This window comes from Apodemus sylvaticus, chromosome 2 (assembly GCF_947179515.1).
Source record: "Apodemus sylvaticus chromosome 2, mApoSyl1.1, whole genome shotgun sequence".
Taxonomy (NCBI): Eukaryota; Metazoa; Chordata; class Mammalia; order Rodentia; family Muridae; genus Apodemus; species Apodemus sylvaticus.
This window is the reverse complement of record NC_067473.1, coordinates 47097473-47118611: the sequence shown is the minus strand read 5'-3', so window position 1 is coordinate 47118611 and position 21139 is coordinate 47097473. Positions and strand designations below refer to the sequence as shown.

Sequence of the window (21139 nt, the reverse complement as noted above, 5' to 3'; positions counted from 1 at the left end):
AGCATTGCCAAGTGCTGTCCTGCTGAGTCTGCTCTTTCTAAGTCCAGCTTGACCTCAAGCTGTGACCGATGCTTTAGTGACATTGTGATTGGTGTATGGAGAACATGTTTCCGGGAAGTGTTGGGTACTCCCTATCCTTGATCAAGTACAACTAAATATAAGATTTAACCCATATGAAGAACAACAATCTCAACCAACCAGACCTCCCCTCCCAGAGCTCCCAGGAACTAAACCATCAGTCAGAGTACACATGGAAGAACCCATGGCTCCAGCCACATATGTAGCAGAGGATGGCATTGTCTGGCATCAATGGGAGGAGAGGCCCTTAGTCCTGTGAAGGCTCAATGCCCCAGTGTAGAGGAATGCCAGGGTGGTGAGGTGGGAGTGGGAGGGTAGGTGGGGAAACACCCTCATATAAGTAGGGGGAAGGGGTATAGGATAGGGGTCTTGTAGAGGAGAAACCGAGAAAGGGGGTAACATTTGAAATGTAAATAAATAAAATATCCAGCAAATAAACAAATAAATAAAAGAACATTAAAAAACAAAACAAGATTATATAGTCATTCTACCAAGGGCATTCCTAACCTTAATTTGTCAGACTAATTGGAAACTGAAAAAATAAAAAGAATGTAATGTACTGTTTTTAAATACAGAAGTATTAGGCCTGGAAGTGTAGGTCATTGGTAGAACATATACCTAATATGCTAGAAGCCCTGGGTTCAAACCCAGGAACCACAAAAAGTAACGAGCTAAACTGAACACTCAAAAACAAATTTCCAAGTAACTAAAAAAAATCATGAACTGGAGTAGATACTCCCAGGGTCCCAGCCACCCTCCCAGTGAATTCAGAAGTGTAGTTCTTAGATATAATCGAGCTTACCTGTGCAGTTGAACAGGCTTAGCATTCGCTTTCCTGACACACAGCCTAGCCAGGGGATTCTGGCTGTGCTTAATTGCTGCGTCTGCGTGTGTCAGGACCTTCTGCGGAGGCAGCGGCTCCCTTGAATTTGCAGTAAGTGGTCATGTGCCAACGTGTTAAATCTCTTAGGAAGTACAAGCATGCCACCTGCTTAGAACATTTTACAGAAATATAATCTATTTTTGTTTTGACAGGCATATATGAAAGGCTAAATATAATTTTGAGGTAATCTCCATGATGTGATATTCAGTATAAAGAGCAAAATCCATTATCGTCTGTGTTCTATCAGGTTTACCATGTGAGACACTCACAGAAAAAAAGAATGTCTTTTTCCACCTATTTCTTTTTCAAGTAGCTGATGCTATCCCTCTGACAGACGCTGTTTTGGTTGCCTGTTTCAGCACTCTTGTGTAATGGAAAATTCCACAAGCACTTGCAAGAGATCTTCGTGCCCTTGGTTGTCCGCTACGTTGACCTGATGGAGTCAGCCATCGCCCAGTCCATTCACAGAGGCTTTGAGCAGGAAACATGGCAGCCTGTCAAGTAGGTACCCTGGTCCCTGGGAGCATCTGTCTCAGTCCCCGACCCTATGACTTCAACAACAGCCATCTGTGGTAATCGCTTATGGTGGTCCCTTCCCACGTTGTTTGTTTCTTTACAGGAATATCGCCAACAGTCTTCCCAATGTAGCTCTTCCAAAAGTTCCAAGTCTGCCTCTTAATCTTCCACAGATTCCTAGCTTTTCTACTCCTCCGTGGATGGCTACTTTATATGAGTCCACGTGTGTATCCCTCACTTATTTCCTGGTGTCGTGTTAGCTAGTGCATGGCCTTGGCTGTTTTTCCTGTGCAGATGTGTCCCAAGTTGCATGGCATTTATCCTTGTTGACTGAGGCTTTACCTGTTTGAGTTTTTAAGCGACTGAGCTGAGCTTAGCATATGGATGATAAATGATAGATGGAAAGAAAAAAATCACACTGGTGTGATGTTGCTTGTGTTTATTCTGTGTGGCAGATGTCATTTTTTTAACCCCAAGTTGTAGAATCTACCCTAAGCAAAGTTTCCCATTTTGACAATTGTGGTAACTTCAGCTTTCTTACTGTTCACACCACTGGCATTGTATCGCAAGAAAACCATCAAGGGGATTACAATTGTTCCATTGTGTTCTGTTTTTTATCTTTGTCTTAGCATTGAAGAAGCAGAATTAGACCTCTCAGGGAAACAGCTGTTCATATTTTCCAATGCTAGGACATTCTTCCGTTGTTCCTTTCCTAGTATGATTGACATACCTTGCAATTATAAGACAGTCTTGAAGCCATTAAAAAGTATATTTAATTACTTCACATTGTAGTGAGCCTGCCTATTACACACTAACTAGCTAACTGTCATTAGGGAAAGGGGCTCTAAAATTGAATAGGTCTGACCTTAAACTTTAGCTTATGAACAATAAATCTTAGCCTCACTTTCTTCGAATGAAGAATCATTGATTTCAAATATAAAGATAGTGTTGTGGGGAAGTCAAAAACACTGCCTAAAAGTATCTGGCACATCCTAGTTTTTCTATAAATAATTAATTCTACTGGAACAGACTAGGTGTGCAGTAAGTGGTAATCACTGCTCTGTTATCATTGTTGCTGGCTGATCCCATTGTTATTGTTAATAATCTTGCTTTTTTTGAAAACTCAGAACCTCATAAAAATCTGAAGAAGTTAAAAAGTTAGTTTACAAATGTGAAAAGACAGCAAAGTCTTTCACACAAGATCTCGCATTAAACCCAATTAGCACAAATATTAGATAAAAATACTGAGAATTTATCTGAATACTCAGAATTTGCTATATTCTAGGTAAAGTGCCAAGTTCTATCTCTCTTTTTTTTTAAAGATTTATTATATGTACATGTATATAGTAGTTGTTTTCAGACACACCAGAAGAGGGCATCAGATCTCATTACAGATGGTTGTGAGCCACCATGTGGTTGCTGGGATTAGAACTCAGGACCTCTAGAAGAGCAGTCAGTGTTCTTAACCACTGAGCCATCTCTCTAGCCCAGTGCCAAGTTCTTTATCTCATTTTATCCTTATAACAACTCTGTAAGGTAAGTGTCACTATCTCCATTTCACTGTTAAAGAAATGTCATTCACAAGTAAATTAATGAAAAAGAAAGAAACAAACAAAGAATGTGATACACTTTGCTCTATTCTGCTTCCACAGGGGGGAAAAACTACTCACAGAGACAAATTATTGGTGCCATTGGAATACATAGAGTTGTATGCTCAGAAATTACCTACATGGAATAAGGAACCTTTCTAAATTTATAATTTTGGCTTCTGTATAATACTACCTCTCTTCTAACTCCTTCTCCATCCACATTTTACTCGGACAGTATGATTTGTAGGCATTATCTCATATGCTTTAGTTCCCTATTTTGTTACTCTCTTAGCTTGGAGATTACAGAAAACCCAAATCTTCTCTTGGGATCCCTTACAGAGTGATGTAAATATCAGGACAGAGTCATGACAAGTGGGTGATGGTTCCTTTATTGTCATAAGCAAATAAAAAATATATGTTACAAGTTGATCACCAGGATCATTACCAAGATTATTAGGTTCTTTGTTGTCATAGTGACCATGATTAGTCATAATGTTATGATGTTATCGCGGTTCACATTTTAATGTTTACTGTACAAAATGACGGCTTTATTATGAAAGCCTCACACATGTATACTGTGCTCTGATGTTCTTTCCCTACCCTTTCTGTCCCCTCCTCTCTCAGTGGTCACCTTCCTGTTCCCCATTTTTTTTTCTTCTGCTTTCAGGTTGTTTGGGTTTTTAAATAGTCTTTGCTGTGGGTTTTCACAATATGGTCAGTGAAATCTTGATCAGGAGACCTAGTGAACACAGTCTCGTTCCAGAAGTTAGGGGTAAGATACCTGTAGGTCTTGGAGATGGCATTGAAGGTAGCCTTGGCAAGGTTGCCAAGGGTGATGTTGCAGCCCCTGGTTGTCATCCATACTGGTCATCATCAGTAGCTTCTTGGGCAGAGACAGTGCCAGTGCCTCTGGGGACAAGGATGAAGGGCACCAGCACAGAGCTACAGTGGACTGTCACCTTGCACGGAACAATAGGGGCTTTCCAGTCTTGTTTCTCCAATAGCTTGTCAACATAGGGACAATAGAAAGCTTGCCCAAGATGATAGCCTCCCCCCCCCAGATGGCAGTAGCTACCTCCTTGAAGCACCAACATCACCATTGTAGACCCCAATACCAACCAAAGCCTTTAACTTTGAACTCTGCCCAGCCAGAATCTACTTCTGTGCTGGCATGAAATTTAGAGTCTCATGCTTTACAGATCCACCACGTGAAAGGCCAGTAATCTAGGATGCCTTCGTGGGCAGTAATCTAGGATGCCTTCGTGGGCAGGGAGAACCGGTAGATTCCTGTCCTTGAGCAGGTAGCCCAGCTAGGTGGTGGGGATTCACTTGTTTTCAGCTTTACCTCCCTGAGTCTCAATCAGTTCCTTGATCCCTAAGCTTCTGAGGAATCCTCTCAGAGGCATCTGTGGTCTCCTAATCCTATCCCCACCCCTACCCCCAGGTCCTCTAGGCCCTCCCACTAGACCACTATCCTCTGCCATTTTGGTGTTTTCCAAGTGAAGAAGAAACTTCTTTTTTTTTTTTTTTTTTGTAACATTTGATATGCTTTATTGAAAGGTGACAAGTATAACAGGTAAATACAGTGGGGAGTGTGTGAGGAACATGTGCAGAACAACTATACAGGTGAGATACAGAAACCCCTACTGGGAAATCCACTTCCTTCGCAAGTGACCACTTCTCCAGGTATTCACCAGCTCTACTGATATTACTAGCCAGGCAGTGGTGGCGCTCGCCTTTAATCCCAGCACTTGGGAGACAGAGGCAGATGGATTTCTGAGTTTGAGGCCAGCCTGGTCTACAGAGTGAGTTCTAGGACAGCCAGGGCTACACAGAGAAACCCTGTCTCGAACAATAAAATAAAAATAAAATAAAATAAAATTTAAAACGGAGTTTACTTTGCAAGACTCAGCAGCTAGATTATACAAAGTTATTAACTGCCAAATTCTTTTAAAAAAATTTTTAAAAGAAAAACCCAGACAATTCCTTTCCATCTTTCTCTCTGAATATAGAGTCATCATTTGGAAAGGGGTGGTAATACAGACACTCGTCATTAGCTATGCAGATGAATGTCATAAAGATAAATTTCTACTGACTTAGGAAATTTTATCAGGATTCATTTTTTATATTTTTCTTAAATCTGTAGTACTTTTAGGACTAGGTCACTGATTAGAAATAACTTTAAATGAGAAGTCTCAGAATAAATTGCAGGTTATCTATACCAACTCCAGAGAAGACCTATTTATATTTCCTCATCTATTCAATTATAACAAACACTTATTATGCCAATTAAGTTCCCAATTAAACACATTTAATGTCTCTAGTTTTCATGTACAATTCAGCAGAAAAAAAGCATATTCAGGTCTCTATAAAGATACAACTCAGAGTTTGTATAAGAAAAATTTTAAAAGACTTTTTCTTTGACTATGAGATTTTTTTTTTTGGTTCGATGTTAATTTTTGTTGGGTGGTGTATTGCAAAAGCATGCATTTTTTAAAGTTATGTTGCTCTAAAATTTATCAAACAGATTTGCCTCTTGCCAAGTACATTCAATTAAAACACAGATCTTCTAACTGAACCCTATGGATATGTGTGGGTAGATTGCCTGGCCTTTTACTGTCCTTGTGTATTTCTTGTACATATGATATGTGAAAGAGGGTATTGCCTTGCACATTTTCATAGTGATGTCAGTATAGCCTTGTCAGGTCTTTACTAAGGCTGTGTCCAGCTCACATTAAGGTGCACAGACAATCAGTCAGTAAAATTCAGTGTTGTCATGATTGGTCCCTTGAGAACTTAAATCCGAAGAGGACTCGGCTAGACCAGGAGATCCTGAGAAATTCCTGGCAGAATGGGTCTAAATTGGAGATAGGGCTGACACTCTGAGACCAGGGTACAGGGCAGAAACCAAGCTTTTAATTAGCCAGGGCAAGAGGTGATTTTTCTAAAGCTTGCTAATTAAGATAGATTTAGCTAAACAATGTGATTGTTTAAAATAATTTGTTTTAAGATTTCCAGTGTGCCTGTATAAAAAAATGATTTTTATTCTTTCATTTTCTTTTGCAGAGTAAGAATATAAATTTAGTGCAGTGTGTGTGGAGCAGATGTTAGAACACTGTGAACAAATCAGACATTGCTCAGTCTGGGTTTTTTTTGTTTTGCTTCTGCTTGGTTCTGATACTGCAGTTGAGTCTCAATGTATTCTAATGTAGGAGTATTTTACTTTCAAACATCTGTCATCCTATTGGCTGGAGGCTTGGCTCATGGAAAGTAGTAGTAGTATCCTTTGCTCGGATGATGTATGAATTCTTTGGCAGATTACCTCCATACATGGTGTAAAATGATAGTTTCCTAGAGGAATTTATCACCGTAGAGAATGTTGGCTTCACTGTCCGGCACAGAGACTCGAAATGTGTGCTTTTGGTCTAACCTCGGAGCACCTCAAATACCATTTCTAGGTTAGACCATTTCTGTGGTGTTAGTTTCTCATTATGAGCTAGAAGCAGCACAAAGCAGTTCAAACTGGAAATAAAGGTTTGCTTTCTTACCTAGCCTATTGTTCCCTGTGTGGTAAGGCTTCCGTGTGCCCCACTTCTGCAGACAGAAGGTCTCAGTGACTACAGAGGCATAGATAGATGCCTGCATAACAGGAAGGCTACTCCTAGGTATGAGCGTATACATTTTCATGCACAAAACACTTTTTTCAAATCTTTAAGAGAAAATTTTATGTTTTCATCGTTATCTTAAAAATGGGTCAAGAATGTTAAAGTATTAGTCCTTATATGCACAATTTGATTTCTTTGGTCTCAGTACCCATGTTCATCCTCTTTGTGAAAACGTACTACTTCATTTCTTTTATATTCCTTGTGGCTTACCTTGTTAAGAAGTTAAAAGGAAGCGTTAGAAAGCTAACTGAAGAGAACCCTGGATCATGAGAGATTGTATGTGGTATATTCTTCATGGATGGCATTATTACAGAAAGGAAAATCAGCAGATGTATGGCCCACATTGTTGACAGTGGAAGTTCATGGTGTTTTTTTTCCCCCTCTTTCTTCTAGCAATGGCTCAACAACATCCGAGGATCTGTTTTGGAAACTTGATGCGCTGCAAATGTTTGTCTTTGACCTCCATTGGCCAGAACAAGAATTTGCCCATCACTTAGAGCAAAGACTTAAACTAATGGCCAGTGACATGATAGAGGCCTGTGTCAAAAGGTAGACGTGTGTTCCGAGTTGCTGCTTAGTATGTCAGGCCCCATTGTGCTTCTTTTTACTAAGTACCTGTTACTTAATTATCACAGGGAACAACTGAATATAAACCACTGTTTCAAAATATATTGGGCATTCCATTCTCTGAGCTTAATCCTGGAAACCCATGTAACTGATGATCTTAATCTGATGATACCATTTTCAGGTCTCCCACCCATTTCTCTAACCAATAACACCCATACCCATATTAATCACATCTACCATGCATAGTTCTCTGGGAGAAGGGTGCTTTATCTTTTCAAAGCAATATCTCCGGAGAACTACTGAAATGGTCTGTTGAGCTCTTATGTGCTGTGTGTGGTGTCTGTGTGCAGTGACGTGGTGTGAGGAGCTCAAAATACAATCAGCACCATCCTTGTTCCAAGATGTTTTGTTACTCACTGCTTTCTGGAATTTGCTAGCTACATCAGACAAGTTCTAAGTAACAACGTACATTCTTGGCACTCACCCAGAAATAAGTTAAAGAGTTCAGAGTCTATCACATGAGTTTTCCTTTTTAAACCCAATCAACATTGTATGCTCATAGGTCAGTCATGTGTCCCCATGTGTCCCCAGTGCCTTTGCTTAAGGCGCACTTACATGAGTGATCTGTGATCTGTGGGGAATGCATCCAAGTATCAATCAGATGTTGGAACAACTGAGTGCATCTAAGCTCATCAAGCCAAGTAGGGCCAGTTCTTGGACTAATGTAAAAGCCCTCCTATAGCAAGAGAATCATTTGAATGATTTAATTTTTAAAACTCAACTGTGAGTCTCAGGTCTCAAACCTATAGGTCAGATTACTGTGGGCTTCTTTAACAAAGACCAATCAAACGTGCCTGTTGGGTGGGTTTTTACATACTTCAGGCATTTAAGGGAAATTTTAAATGGCAAATATGAATTGTCATTTTCTGTGGTTTATTACCCCTTCTCAGTTTTTTAGGCTGCTTCTCTCTCTCTCTCTCTCTCTCTCTCTCTCTCTCTCTCTCTCTCTCTCTGTCTGTCTCTCTGTTCTTTGTTCTGCTCTAAGACAAAGGCTATCTCCTACTTAAGTGCAGAAGAACATGTAGGTTTTCTACTTGGAACTCAATTTAGGCAATAGGTGATTATTTTTTCATTAAATATGGTATATCAGACATAACCAAGAGCTTCTCCTGAGTGTTTGTATCATCTTGAGTGGCTGCATAAAGCTAGCATTTAAAAATTATGATGAAACATGCTTGAACCATGTTCTTCTATAAAAACCTCACAGTCTAACCTTTATTAGAGATGTCAGTGAAGAACGTCCCGACCTGGCCCCAACCCCAACCCCAACCCCAACCCCAACTACATAGCTCCACCGTGCTTCTCTATCTGTACCTGCGTGTCATCATTTGACTTTTTTTTTTTTAACAAACGAGTGCGATTTATGTCAGGATTTCTTACTGTAACTCATGTTTTAATAACTAGAACAAGAACTGCATTTGAACTCAAGCTGCAAAAGGCAAACAAAACAACCGACTTGCGCATCCCAGCCTCCGTGTGCACAATGTTTAATGTATTAGTTGATGCTAAAAAGCAAAGCACCAAGCTGTGTGCCCTGGATGGAGGACAGGAGGTAAGTCCTAGGGAGCAGGAGTGTAGTCACCAAGAGCCTCTGCCCTGCACGGCTTCTCTTTCTGGATATAAACCCTGCTGACACTTTCCAAGTGGCCTATAATTTCTCCGTATACCATTTTGGTGTTGACTATTTACATAAACCTTGCTTGTTACATGCAAATGAGGAAGCTAAAAACCTGTCTACTTTGCTTATACAAATTTAGACGACTCAAGAGTTTGCATCCATTAAAAAGAAAGGCACAAAAATATAGCATGCGAAAAATTCTATTTACACAATAGTTTTCATTTTTGCAGGATTGAGTAGACACTAGTTCTTATTCTGCGGAGCACAATGGCTCAGTGGGTAAAGGTCCTGGCCAGCAAGCCCAGTGACCTCAATTTAATTATAGGGACCCACGTAGTGGAAGAGAAATTGCTACAAATTGTCCTTTGACTTCTACACAGTGCCAAGGCATCCACCCCCACCCCACAAACACACGTATAAAATAAACTAATTTAAATTCAGTAAAATGCTAGCGCTCATTAATAAATATCTCATTATTTCACTTTTAATTTTCATTTGTTTGTTTTTGTTTTAAAAATCAAAACTGCACCGTCATCCCTCCTCATCATTTGATCTGGTGACAGGTGAGTGGGTGGGAATGGAGCTGTGTCTCACAGGCCTGGATGTTTGCATTGACATTTTGTATCTTTTCTGTTGTCCTTACTTTTTTCATCATTTCTTTGTTCTTTTTTTATGTCCTCCATCATTATTTCATTTTTCCTCCATCACATGATCCAGTTTAGGAATCAGTGGGTAAGTTTCTTGGTTTGGTTTCCTTTGGTTTTGGATTGGGTGTAACAGGGAGCTGTTGTTTGTTTTGTTGGGGGGTGGCTGGGATGCACAACCTTATTTGAAAATTATGTACATTTTTATCTTTTTTTCAAATTAAAATAGTGGTCTATTTCAAGATATTTTAGGCTTTGATATATATGGACAACATTAATAGTGTGTAAATACACTTTAAAAGATGTCAAACAGAAACTTCTCTCAGGCTGCAAAAATCTACAAAGTAACTCTTACATCTTCAAAAAATAAAGTTATATAAAGCCAAATTAATTCACCATCCTTAAATTAATGTCTAAATAAATATAGAGGCAGAGTGATTTAATATTTTCAATTGTGTAGATACATTTTATACTTCCTGCAGAATATAGGCTTTAGATAACAATAAAGCCTGTGTCAAGATAACCCATAATCATTGATATCATTGTGAGGTCTATCACACACACACACACACACACACGCCCAAGGTGACTTAATACTGAAGAATATAAATGTGGATTTCAACAAGACCAGTTTCCCAATTACCTGGGATATAAACGCCAGCCTCCCCAGATAGAGAGGAAGCACTCTGCATCATGAGACAAAAAGGTTGTCCTAGAGTGTCACCCAAACCTTGGAGGTGCAGGCCCTCAAATTTTCACGTACACATGATCGGCCAGGTTGTAACCAGTTGTTGTCATTAGTCGGTATTTTTCTTCTTTGACCATATTAATTCTTTTAAAGTCATTCTGCTTGAAAGCTAAGAGCCAAACATCAAGCCACCCTCACTTGCATAGCTAGCAATTTCATAAGGACTTCACTGACTATAAGGTAGGCTAAGAAGACCTGTCTGTGAGCTTCACTCGTAATTAGCCCATGTATAGGAATTTGCTATTTGGACTTCATATATTCATACATATATGCTTATGTTTTACTATGTGCAATTTAGGGGAAAACATATTTCTAATACTATATCGTACAGTCATACAGATATATATGTAGGTAGCTGATCTGCCAGTGTTACAGAATTTTCAGTAATTATCATTGTCTGATCCCATTCAACATGATGTATTATCGCTAATTATCCAAATGAGGAAGCATTTGGATAATTGAATGCCAATGGCCCCTAATCACCTCTTATGTTTTTCAATATCCAGATGCAAACCTTGACTGTCTGAGAATATTATATGTCTTCATAAGCCCCATTCTTTTCTCATCTAGATTATGGAATCATCTTACCATAAATACTTGGTGAATATATTAGTTCTTAATTTTAATATGCACACAGTACTTGACAATGTACCGGGCACTTGGTCAATATATGTTGAGTAAACTAACAGGCTGACTAATTGCCACTGCTTTAATTTTTCTCCCCCGTAAGAAACAATTCATTCTAGCATTGAGAAAGAAAAGTAGCCACTGCGTCTACAAGTGACAGTCCCATGGTCAAATGGTTCTTTACGTTAAGAAGTCAGTCGGTTTGAAGAGTAATCTGCTACTGTTCATTATGTCTCCACCTGCAGCTTCTCGCCAGAGACAATTAGCTCCCTATGACTTCACACAATTAATACGGTTCAAAATGTGCAGGTGTAAAACCTATTAGCAACTGTGAAAAGTGGTAAACAAGTTCAAAGAAAAGGAGCATGTATGTGGCTTTACTTCTCCAATAAATACACTTACATAATTAGTCAGTTCCTCCCTCCTTCCATACATCAGCCTCTGTGTCTGTCTGTCTGCCTGTCTTTCTGTCTGTCTCTCTCCCACACACTTTCTCTAAACTGTTACAAATTAGTACATATATCACATACATGTACAGGTGAATAGGTAGACACCGTGTTCCACAAAGCAACAAAGTTGTTAACAAAACTAGATTACTGGACACTTCAGGACTGTGTAGAACAGACTACATAGTTAAACCTAGGGGAAATGAAGCTAATTCACCCAACTATGGTAATTTGTTATTAATACGTAGTTGCTGACATTTAACAAAGCATCCATGCCTGACCACATCAAAGGCCTGCCTGTGTTCCCAGGTTGCAATTCTATTTTCTTATGTTCCACATGATGCAAAGTTGCTCTCCAAGGCCCAGAATAGGGTTTAATGAAGTGATTAGTGAGTGAATGGTCTATTCATGTGACAGATGTTTATAATGAGTCAGCACACTCAGGCCAGTCCCTCGGGACAGATGTTGTGATCATAAAACCACCATATTGTTTTGAACCTGCATCATCCATTAATATAGAAAGCAGACAACTGCTTATGCTGTGAGCATGCATCTGCCCTTGGAGCCACTTCACCTTGGTCCCATTGGCTGAGAATGAGGATGCTGGAACATGACCAAATTAATGGGGTAGCTCAGAGGAGAAAGAGGTCCTTCTTCTGCAGGATTAGTTATCAATTAAAGGAGAATGCTCCCATTCCTAGAGCAAGCCAACCAGTCCTACTAGAGTGCATCTTAAAAGCAGGGCGAAAGGGCAGGTTGCGCTGGCATTTGGTTAGTCTCCATTTCTAATACATTTGCATGTGAACAGGCCAGGGAAATGATGATTGTCACCTGACTCTGGCGATGCCAGCATTTTCAGTGTCCCTGGACTCTGAAGCAAGGACTTCTAAATGGTTGTCAAAAATGTAAATTGAGATTTATTTTCAGAAGAAGCAAGGTATAACCTGTTTGCTTTTGAGGGCAGATATGGAAAAGAAATCAGCTTGCAACTGAGCTGCATCCTGCCAACACTGGCACTTAGGAGTAGCAGTCCAACTATAAGAATATTTTAAAGTTAAAAAATGTGAATGTTTTTAGAAGAATTTATAGATGTTTTGGAGCTTAGTAGATGCCTATTTAATAAAGTGCTTCTTTGCAAGCATGAGAACGCGCATTCAACCCCCTGAAATCCCCTGAAATTTTCTGAAGTGCAGAATTGTTCTCTGAGAGCAGGGGGGGAAGAAATAGAAGGACCACCATGACTTGTTGCTTAGCAGAACTGGGCAAATTGGAGAGCCCCAGACCAATGAGAGACCCTTTATCAACAGACATGGTGACCAACTACTGTAGAAGGGCCCAATGTCCTCTAACCCATACACACATGTATATACACACCTATACATGCATTTGTCTGCACATATCACAGACACACCATTTATAGACATTCTGTGGTTGAGAACAAAAGACATTCCAAATTTTTATCTACAAAGTTGTCTGTTCATTGAAGTGGAAAACAACATAACAGTTTTAGCCTAGGCAATAAAAGTAGCTTTGCAGAAAAGTAATGCTTGTTGTTATTGTGTGATTTGGAGTGTTGCTTTGTAATCTTTGGAAGTTACCAGGTCTATTAAGTAATTTACTAGCTTTCATTTTATTATATTGGCATACTCATACCTATACATATGGTTTCTGTTTTTACAGAATGGATAAATAAAATAGGGATATTCAAATTGCATCCTGGCTTGTGTTCCAAGACGATGGAATGATTTTATAGTAACAAACTCCCACATTGTGAAAATCTAGTGATCCCCATATTTGCTTATCTCTGGAGTAATATGTTAAAGATAGATACTTCTTAATCCATTTTTTTTTTCGAGACAGGATTTTTCTGTGTAGCCCTGAAACTCACTCTGTAGACCACGCTGGACTCTAACTCAGAATCTGCCTGCCTCTGCCTCCCAATTGCTGGGATAAAAGGCGTGCACCACCACCACCCGGCTCCATTTGGTTTTTTTTTTTTTTTTTAAATTAACTTCATTCATTTTATAAATCCATTTGTATCTCCAGTCCTTTCTTTTATGTTCTTTCCCCATGTTTGGATCTGGTCATCAAAGAACGTTAACAGCCTAAGGTTGTACATTATCAGAATTTCTTAACTACGGAGGTTCATTGACTTTCTGAGCCTTTCAATGAAATGACTAGGAATGGCTTCTTAAGTGACTATCACTGATTTTAAAATTGGCAGAATTAATCCAATGTAAAAATTTAATATGTAGACACCTATTTGTCTCACATGTAATAGCATTCTGAGAATATTTTGGTTCCGTAGAGTTAAAATACGGAAGCTGCAGAGCTGGCTCAGGGGTAAGCACTGGCTATACTTGCAGAGCAGTGGTTCTCGACCTTCTTGTTGCAATTCTTTAATACAGTGGCTCATGTTGTGGTGACCCCCCACCATAAACTTATTTTTGTTGCTCCTTTATAACTGTAACTTCATTATTTTATGAATCGTAATGTAAATACCCGTGTTTTCTGATGGTCTTAGGCGACCCTGTGAAAGGATCATGCTCCACCCAAGGGCTCATAACCCACATGTTAGGAATCACTGTGCTAGCAGCTCCGTGCCCTCTGCTGGCCTCTTGCAGCCCCAAGCATGAAAGTAGTATATAGTCATACATGTAGGCGAAACACGCATACACAGAGACAGAATTAATGAAATAAAATCATTTTTAAAATGCTTAAAGGGGTAAACTATGAGATTTATAGCAAGCAGAGCCTTGAGGACAAGGCATATTTAAGAGCACCTTTGAGAGTCTGTATGTCTCAATAGCACTTCCCTGATGTAGAGTGCTTTCCATGTTAATGCGATGCAGGGAGCTGCGTGCCTATCTCCTGTGTCTCTTTTTCATTTCTGCTTCCCAGTGGGGTGATGGCTACCATCCCATTACTCTGTACTGCACAGACACAGGTCAGGAACAGGGAACCTGAAAGCTCATGTGTGTTAGCTCCTTCACTACCTAGTTGTTTGGGCTGCTTTTGGCTGGATCTGGGAGGCTCTTTTGCAAGGGTCCTCTGTTGGGCCACACCCTACAAATCATACAGTGTGACTGCTGAAACTGTTACACTGGCCCTGAAGCATGTCTATGACCCAGAGCATCAACGTTTAAGCAGCGCTTTGACTAAACTTCACTCTTCTGCTTCAACTTGTTTTTCTTTATTTTCCCATTTTCAAGCCCCACAGCAAAGAATCCAGCTCTCCTGCAGTATAAATTTACCCACTATGTCTGTTCCCCTCGTCCTCTGGAAAACAAAACTTTGGGAGTCTGCAAGGCTTTAAGTGAACCAGACAAGCAATACCCAACCAGAAAGTCCAGTGGTCATGTGCATGCGGCTAATTTGAGACCAGTGTCAATACACATGCACATGTGCACACACAGAGGAGAGAGACCAGGCAGGGGAGGGGGGAGGTGGAGAATAATATGGAAGCTCCAACATTATGTTTTCTTTATTACTTACACAAGTAAATAATGATGACCACTCTAACCATTAAAACCCTTGAGGTTGTGAGGATCATTCCCAAGTATCCCAGAGCATGAGTTGATGTTTTGTTCTGTGTGGAAACTTTGAGACATGTTTTCAGAAGACAGAAAAAAATAGCTTTCAGGAACTTAGACCTTAGGGAACCATTCAGCCGGCAGCTGTGAAGTTGGTCTAGTGTTTATCCTGCCCCGAGTCCTTTTAGTCAGTGCATTACGCTCCCTGTTCCTAGAAGCCTTGAATCATCGGGATAAGGTTAGTCTTTACAAGTCCCATTTCCTGTCAAGTGGCCACTGGGGACAATCTGCTATCAGATAAATGCTTCCAAAGAAAGGATTACTATTTAAATAGATGCACCTACATGTGCCATGGAAGCCAAGTCTTCTGCTAATTTAACAGCCTAACCATCTAGTAAGCTTTCTAAAGAAGCAAAAGCAAGGCTCCTTCCGGGTTATCTAAAATACATCTCTTTTGTATTTATTTAAAGATGTCTTGTTCATGAGGAAGCAGCGACAACGCTTTGGGGAGTAAAGCTGTTTCATTTCACCTCTTATGGCCTATTAATTTGTTACCATCTATTTATTCCCTTTTGTTGATAAATTTTTAATTTTGCCCTTGCTTGGGCATGTTGTAAGAATTGTATACACTGCCACTCCTGGGCTGACAAAAAAAAAAAAAAAAAAAAAAAAGTCCTTTTAGGGAGAACAATTGGGAGTGCATTTTATTTCTAGAGCACATTTAAAATAACTTATGAATGAGAGTTGTCAGACATGAAATGCTGTATTAATTAAATCTTTTTCAAGTCTTTCTGCTTCTCTGGCTAAACCAACCCTTTAGAAAAATACAGGGCCACCTTCATTACGGAGGAGAAGACAAAAAGTACCCTTCACATTCCTCTGCCTGAATAAGGATAAGAACCAATTCAGCCCCCGTAATAACCCCATTAGCTGCTTAACTCAGCGGCGCACATGGGAAAATTTTCCGACCACAGTGTAAAAAGTGTTGACTAGATGGATCGTTGTCTCGGCTTTGTTCTTTTAATGTTCAAAATGATCATTTTAAGTAAATTTGATCTGCCATAACTACTGGCTTGAGAGCAGTTGTGACTTACAATAAAGAATTCGTGTCTGTAACCACTAATGCATTTTGTCTTTTAAAACCTAGCAACAGTACCATTCAAAAATAGATGATTTGATTGACAACACCGTGAAAGAAATCATTGCACTGCTAGTTTCAAAGGTAATGTATCACGTATTCACCTTTGCATGTAAAAATTAATAAATAATCTTCAAATGAGAATTTTTTTAGATGTATCTCTTATACTTCTAAATACCTGAGTATGAAATTGTAGTTAAAAAATAAATAAATAAATGTGAGTTGGGGTGTAATTTAGTGTCAGAATGTGTGCCTGGTATATATAAAGCCAACATTCAATCCTTACCGTACAAAGTAAGTAAATGCATGCATGCATGTGTACACACACACACACACACACACACACACACACACACAGTTGTTTCCATTTTAAGAAAAAGCTTCAAACAAGAAAACATGGAGGTTGATAGAATAAGTGAAGAATTTTGTCATTTCTTGGGAGAGTTTCCCTTTGAAAAACAATTCTTTTCAGATGACATTCATGCTCTGGGCTCAGCTTCCAGAGAAGATTTGAGCATGCTCAGTCTTTACTTGGCCTGCTTGTTCTCATGGCATCCCTAGAGCAGAAGACCTGGCCTTAAATATGGGCAGGCAGGGTTTTACCTGAACTTTACTCCAGAAGTTCCCTGCACATTGCTTGGAATACCTTTGATAGACATAAGGATGCCCTTTCATTGTATCCATGAAAATAAAGAATCAACAACTTTGCCATTTAGCAGTCATGTGACTTTGATGCAACCAAAGCAAGATGGATGGACATGGGAAGCATATATAAGGTTCGAGAGAGACATGGTTGCAAGCATAGATGTTTATTTGGAATCAAGCGCTTACTAAGGAAGAGATGTGGAGAGCACCAAGACTGTAAAGAGGTCGAGAAGTTATTTGTGAGTGGGTTCAAGGTCCCAGCCAGATGAGAGAGATAAGCACTTTACACTGTTACACTAAGAACAATTATAGATGTGGTTATTTAACTGTCTAATTCAAAACACCTAGAATAAACTTATAGTGGCCTCATCAGAAGGGGCAAAGGATGGGAAAATTAAATATCCCATGTTGATAACATACCGTGTATAAAGGTACCAAAAGATTATATACCCCATAAAGATGCACAGTGATTACTTGTCTTTTAAATGGTGGGCCAAGAAAAGGGACATTCTCTAAGGGTAACTTTGATAGGAGTAGTTGTATCCAACCCTTCAAGGCTTCATGTAGAAGAAGTTCAACGCAGACTTCATAAAACAGCTAAAAGAATGTGTCAGTTACCAAAAAAACCCACAGATTTTATAAGTAAACATTGTGTTTCTTAGATAACAATTGAAAATTTCAATCCTTATTAATAATCTAAGGAGTGCAAGTATCAGCTTCTGCACTAAATGAGCTTAGATGATTTTGAGTTGACACCGTTGAAAACGGACGTGAGCCACTCCGTTCCACATACATGGGATCTAAACTGTTTGTCTGGAAGATACTTCAGAAATATCAGATGCATCTAATATCCTTTCTCCTTTTGGCATATTCCACAGTACTCATAGATGCACAAAATATTCCCATTTGATGTTGTGTCATAGCCTACCAGAATTTGGAAGCAAATTTAAATTTGAGGGAGTCTTAATGACAATGGATGTTTTATAAAATAGTACCAAATGGATAAAAGATGAAAGTATAAAAGGGTAAAGTGTGATCTGAAATAGCATTATCTCAGAAATATGCTATTTCAAAAGTCTCCGGTATTAACAGAGGTTTTGCAGGATGGCAGGGTTACAGTTGATGCCTTTTGCCTTTCTGTGTATGCTTCAAATTCTCTGGTAACAGGTCTTGTGGTAGGAAACAACCACTGAAAGCAAATGGCTTCAGAATACTATCGCATGATATCCTGATCATATCTATAGAAGGGAACTTACAGGAAGAAGGGTTTCTCTGGACTGACAGTGTGAGAAGCTACAGTTTGTCCTTGTCAGGGACAATGAGGCCCTGCTCACACTGTCTGCAGAGTCCCTGCACTTCCTACACTTGTATGTATGACATCTTTCATACTGTCCTTTGCACTCTACTGATTGGATGCTAATTTTGGAAATTTGGGCCTTTTTTGTGGTTTCCCAATTTCTTTTTGTCCTCTATTAACTATTAAAGCTTTCTGTTGAACTTTCTTTTCCAATTCGTCCTTTATAGATTTCTACCATAGAGTTTCTTTTTATCGTTTCCTTATTAAACGTATTGTTAATGCATTTTCCTGGCTTCACCTAGCAGATCACTTGAATTCAAGGCCAGCCTGGTGAACAGAGCAAGTTCTAGGGCAGCCAGGAACATGCAGAGAAACCCTATCTCAAAAACCAAAACCAAACCAAACTAAAAGAAAACAAAACAAAACAAAACAAAACAAAACGAGTCTATCTCCATCATGCTGCCCAGCATCAGGGATTTGGGCATGGTGATATAGCAGCGGCATAGTTTGAGAACAAATATATCCCTGACATAGCACTCTAGAGATGATGCCCATGCCATGGGTCTCTGCCATGAAGCCGTGTCATCCTGCAGGAGTCTGTGCATGGCAAATCTCTGCACTGGAGTTCAATCCTGTAAGACGGTGAAATTGCCCTCTGACTGGGACCACTCCTGTAATTGGGCTTCCTGGACTCTCTGGGTTGGTTTGATGCTTATAGTATTGGTCTCTTTTTATATTAGATATATTCTTTATTTACATTTCAAATGATTTCCCCTTTCCTGGTTCCCTCCTCCCAAAAGTCCCATAAGCCATCTCCCCTCCCTCCTGTTCCCCAATCAACTCCCTCCCTGTCCTGGTATTCCACTACACTGCTGCATTGAGCCTCTCCAAGACCAGGGGCCTTTCCTCCCTTTGATGTCCAACAAGGCCATCCTTTGCTGCCTATGCATCTGGAGCCATGGGTAACACCATGTGTACTATCTGGTTGATGTTTTTGTCCCTGGGAGCTCTGGGAGTACTGGGTGGCTCATATCATTGTTCCTCCTATGGGGCTGCAAACCCCTTCAGCTCCTTGGATCCTTTCTCTAGTTCCCCCATTAGGGACCCTGTGCTCAGTTCAATGGCTGGCTGAGAGTGTCCCCCTCTGTATTTGTCATGCACTAGCAGAGCTTCCCAGGTGACAGCTATATCCAGCTCTAGTAAGCAAGTACTTGTGGGCATCGATAATAGTGTCTGGGTTTTGTAACTGTATATGGGATGGATCACTAGGTGGGGTAGAGTCTGGATGGTCTGAGGTAACCCAATCACAAAAGAACACACATGATATGCACTCACTGATAAGTGGATATTAGCCCAGAAGCTTGGAATATCCAAGACACAATTCACATATCAAATGATGCCCAGAAAAAGGAAGAACAAAGTATGGTTACTCTGGTCCTTCTTAGAAGGAGGGACAAAATACTCACAGAAGAAGATACAGAGACAAAGTGTGGAGCAGAGACTGAGGGGAAGACCATCCAGAGACTCTTCCTTGAGTCTTAATGTTCCTTCCTTCTTTCCTGGACACAGTATATCTAGACTCCTCCCACTCACAGGATCATGTTTCTGTTTCACCACATACTGCAGAGCTCTCTCCCTTCTGTTCACGATTCTCTACATGTTTGTAAGTGCAGTTTATGTGTTGTGCTACACGCTTCCTTCCTTTGTGCTGCCTGACTTCAGTTCCATGTCTGTATCCCCTTGTCTGATGTCTTCAGACTCACATAGCATTCAGCATGTGTTCCTTGTGTGTACGAAAGATACTACTCCTTTTTGTACACTTCTCTCTGGTTAGCAACTAAATACTGGTTTCCTTGGATTTCATTGGTCTCATTTTAAACTTACTCTACATATCTCTGTGGTTATCTTTTGGCTTAGCTCCATAGCAGTGATTCTAACTGTACTCATATGTGAAGGGGAATATTGAATCATGGCTACAATCCAACCTCAGACCTGCCCAGGAATTCTGACTCCCCCATTAATTGTCTCATCTTGACATAGATAAGCAGACTACTTGTGGATTTATTTCCTCAATTATAAAGTGGAAGTACTTATTAGTATAAGGCAGTATCATTTACCAGAATTACTAATATTTACTAACATGATTGGTACAACAGACTTATGAAGAAGCACCTGTTAGTATAAAGTTAATGCAGATAATCCTAGGAAAGAAGCTTAGATGCTTTATGTACTATTTAAATATGAATTCATGTTACTTTTGTTGCTCTGATTGTTACATACAAGCTCATATTTCCTGTGGCCTCCTGTCTACCTCCACAGGTCAGTTTCTGTGAGTACACACACATCAGCTCCAACCTAAGTGCTTCTCTGCTGCATTTCCTGAGTCCGTTGATATTACTCGTCACCCCATTGTGAAAGCATCTCCATCCTAGGGTCCCTGCCTTTTTAGAGCCTTCTGACCCTCCTCACATGAGAGGATACCCGGCCTATCATCCAGTCTTCTGAGCATGCTCTTTTCTGCCCCGTCTGATTCTCTGCTACCCTCTTTTCAATGCATGCTTAAGTCCATACCTTGCAGCTTGCCACCATATTTCCCCTCTGCTCATTTGGTCTCCACACTGCAGCTAGAATGCCTTTGAGAACACAAGGTAGGTCATGCCTGCAAGCGTATCATACTTTCAAGGCACTCCCCATTGCTTCTAACTTGTTTATTTGCCATAGTTTTCTAAATTGTACCTCACACTTGACTTTTTTGTTAATGTCCCGTGAGAAGTGGTTATTGATACATTCAGACCAGATGTAATATCCATAACCAGACAGTAAATGAGAGTACATTGTTCTTATCTTGACCTTCCCTGGTGTCCTTTACCACAAATTCCTATAGAAATGTAAAAATCCTTAGGAGAGACTCTGAGACACACACACACACAGACACACACACACACACACACACACACACACACTTGATCCAAGTCTTTTCACTTAATCACTTTTGCTTCTGCAGCACTCTTCCTCACTGGCCAGGCTCTACTGTTCCCAGCACCCCAGTGATTTCTCGGTTACCTGTGGAAGCTCTGTGCCTTTT

General features: G+C 39.9%; 1 protein-coding gene across 2 annotated transcripts in view; it reads left to right on the top strand.

Annotated features, from left to right (window-relative positions):
* The window catches only part of Cadps2 (calcium dependent secretion activator 2), a 564078-nt gene that overhangs the window by 494857 nt on the left and 48082 nt on the right, over positions 1-21139 (top strand). For both annotated transcript variants that reach the window (XM_052173304.1, XM_052173303.1), the window contains 4 exons: positions 1321-1462; positions 7125-7280; positions 8763-8910; positions 16122-16196. In XM_052173304.1, coding sequence (XP_052029264.1) covers positions 1321-1462; positions 7125-7280; positions 8763-8910; positions 16122-16196 — 521 coding nt within the window. The remainder of the gene's footprint in view (positions 1-1320; positions 1463-7124; positions 7281-8762; positions 8911-16121; positions 16197-21139) is intronic.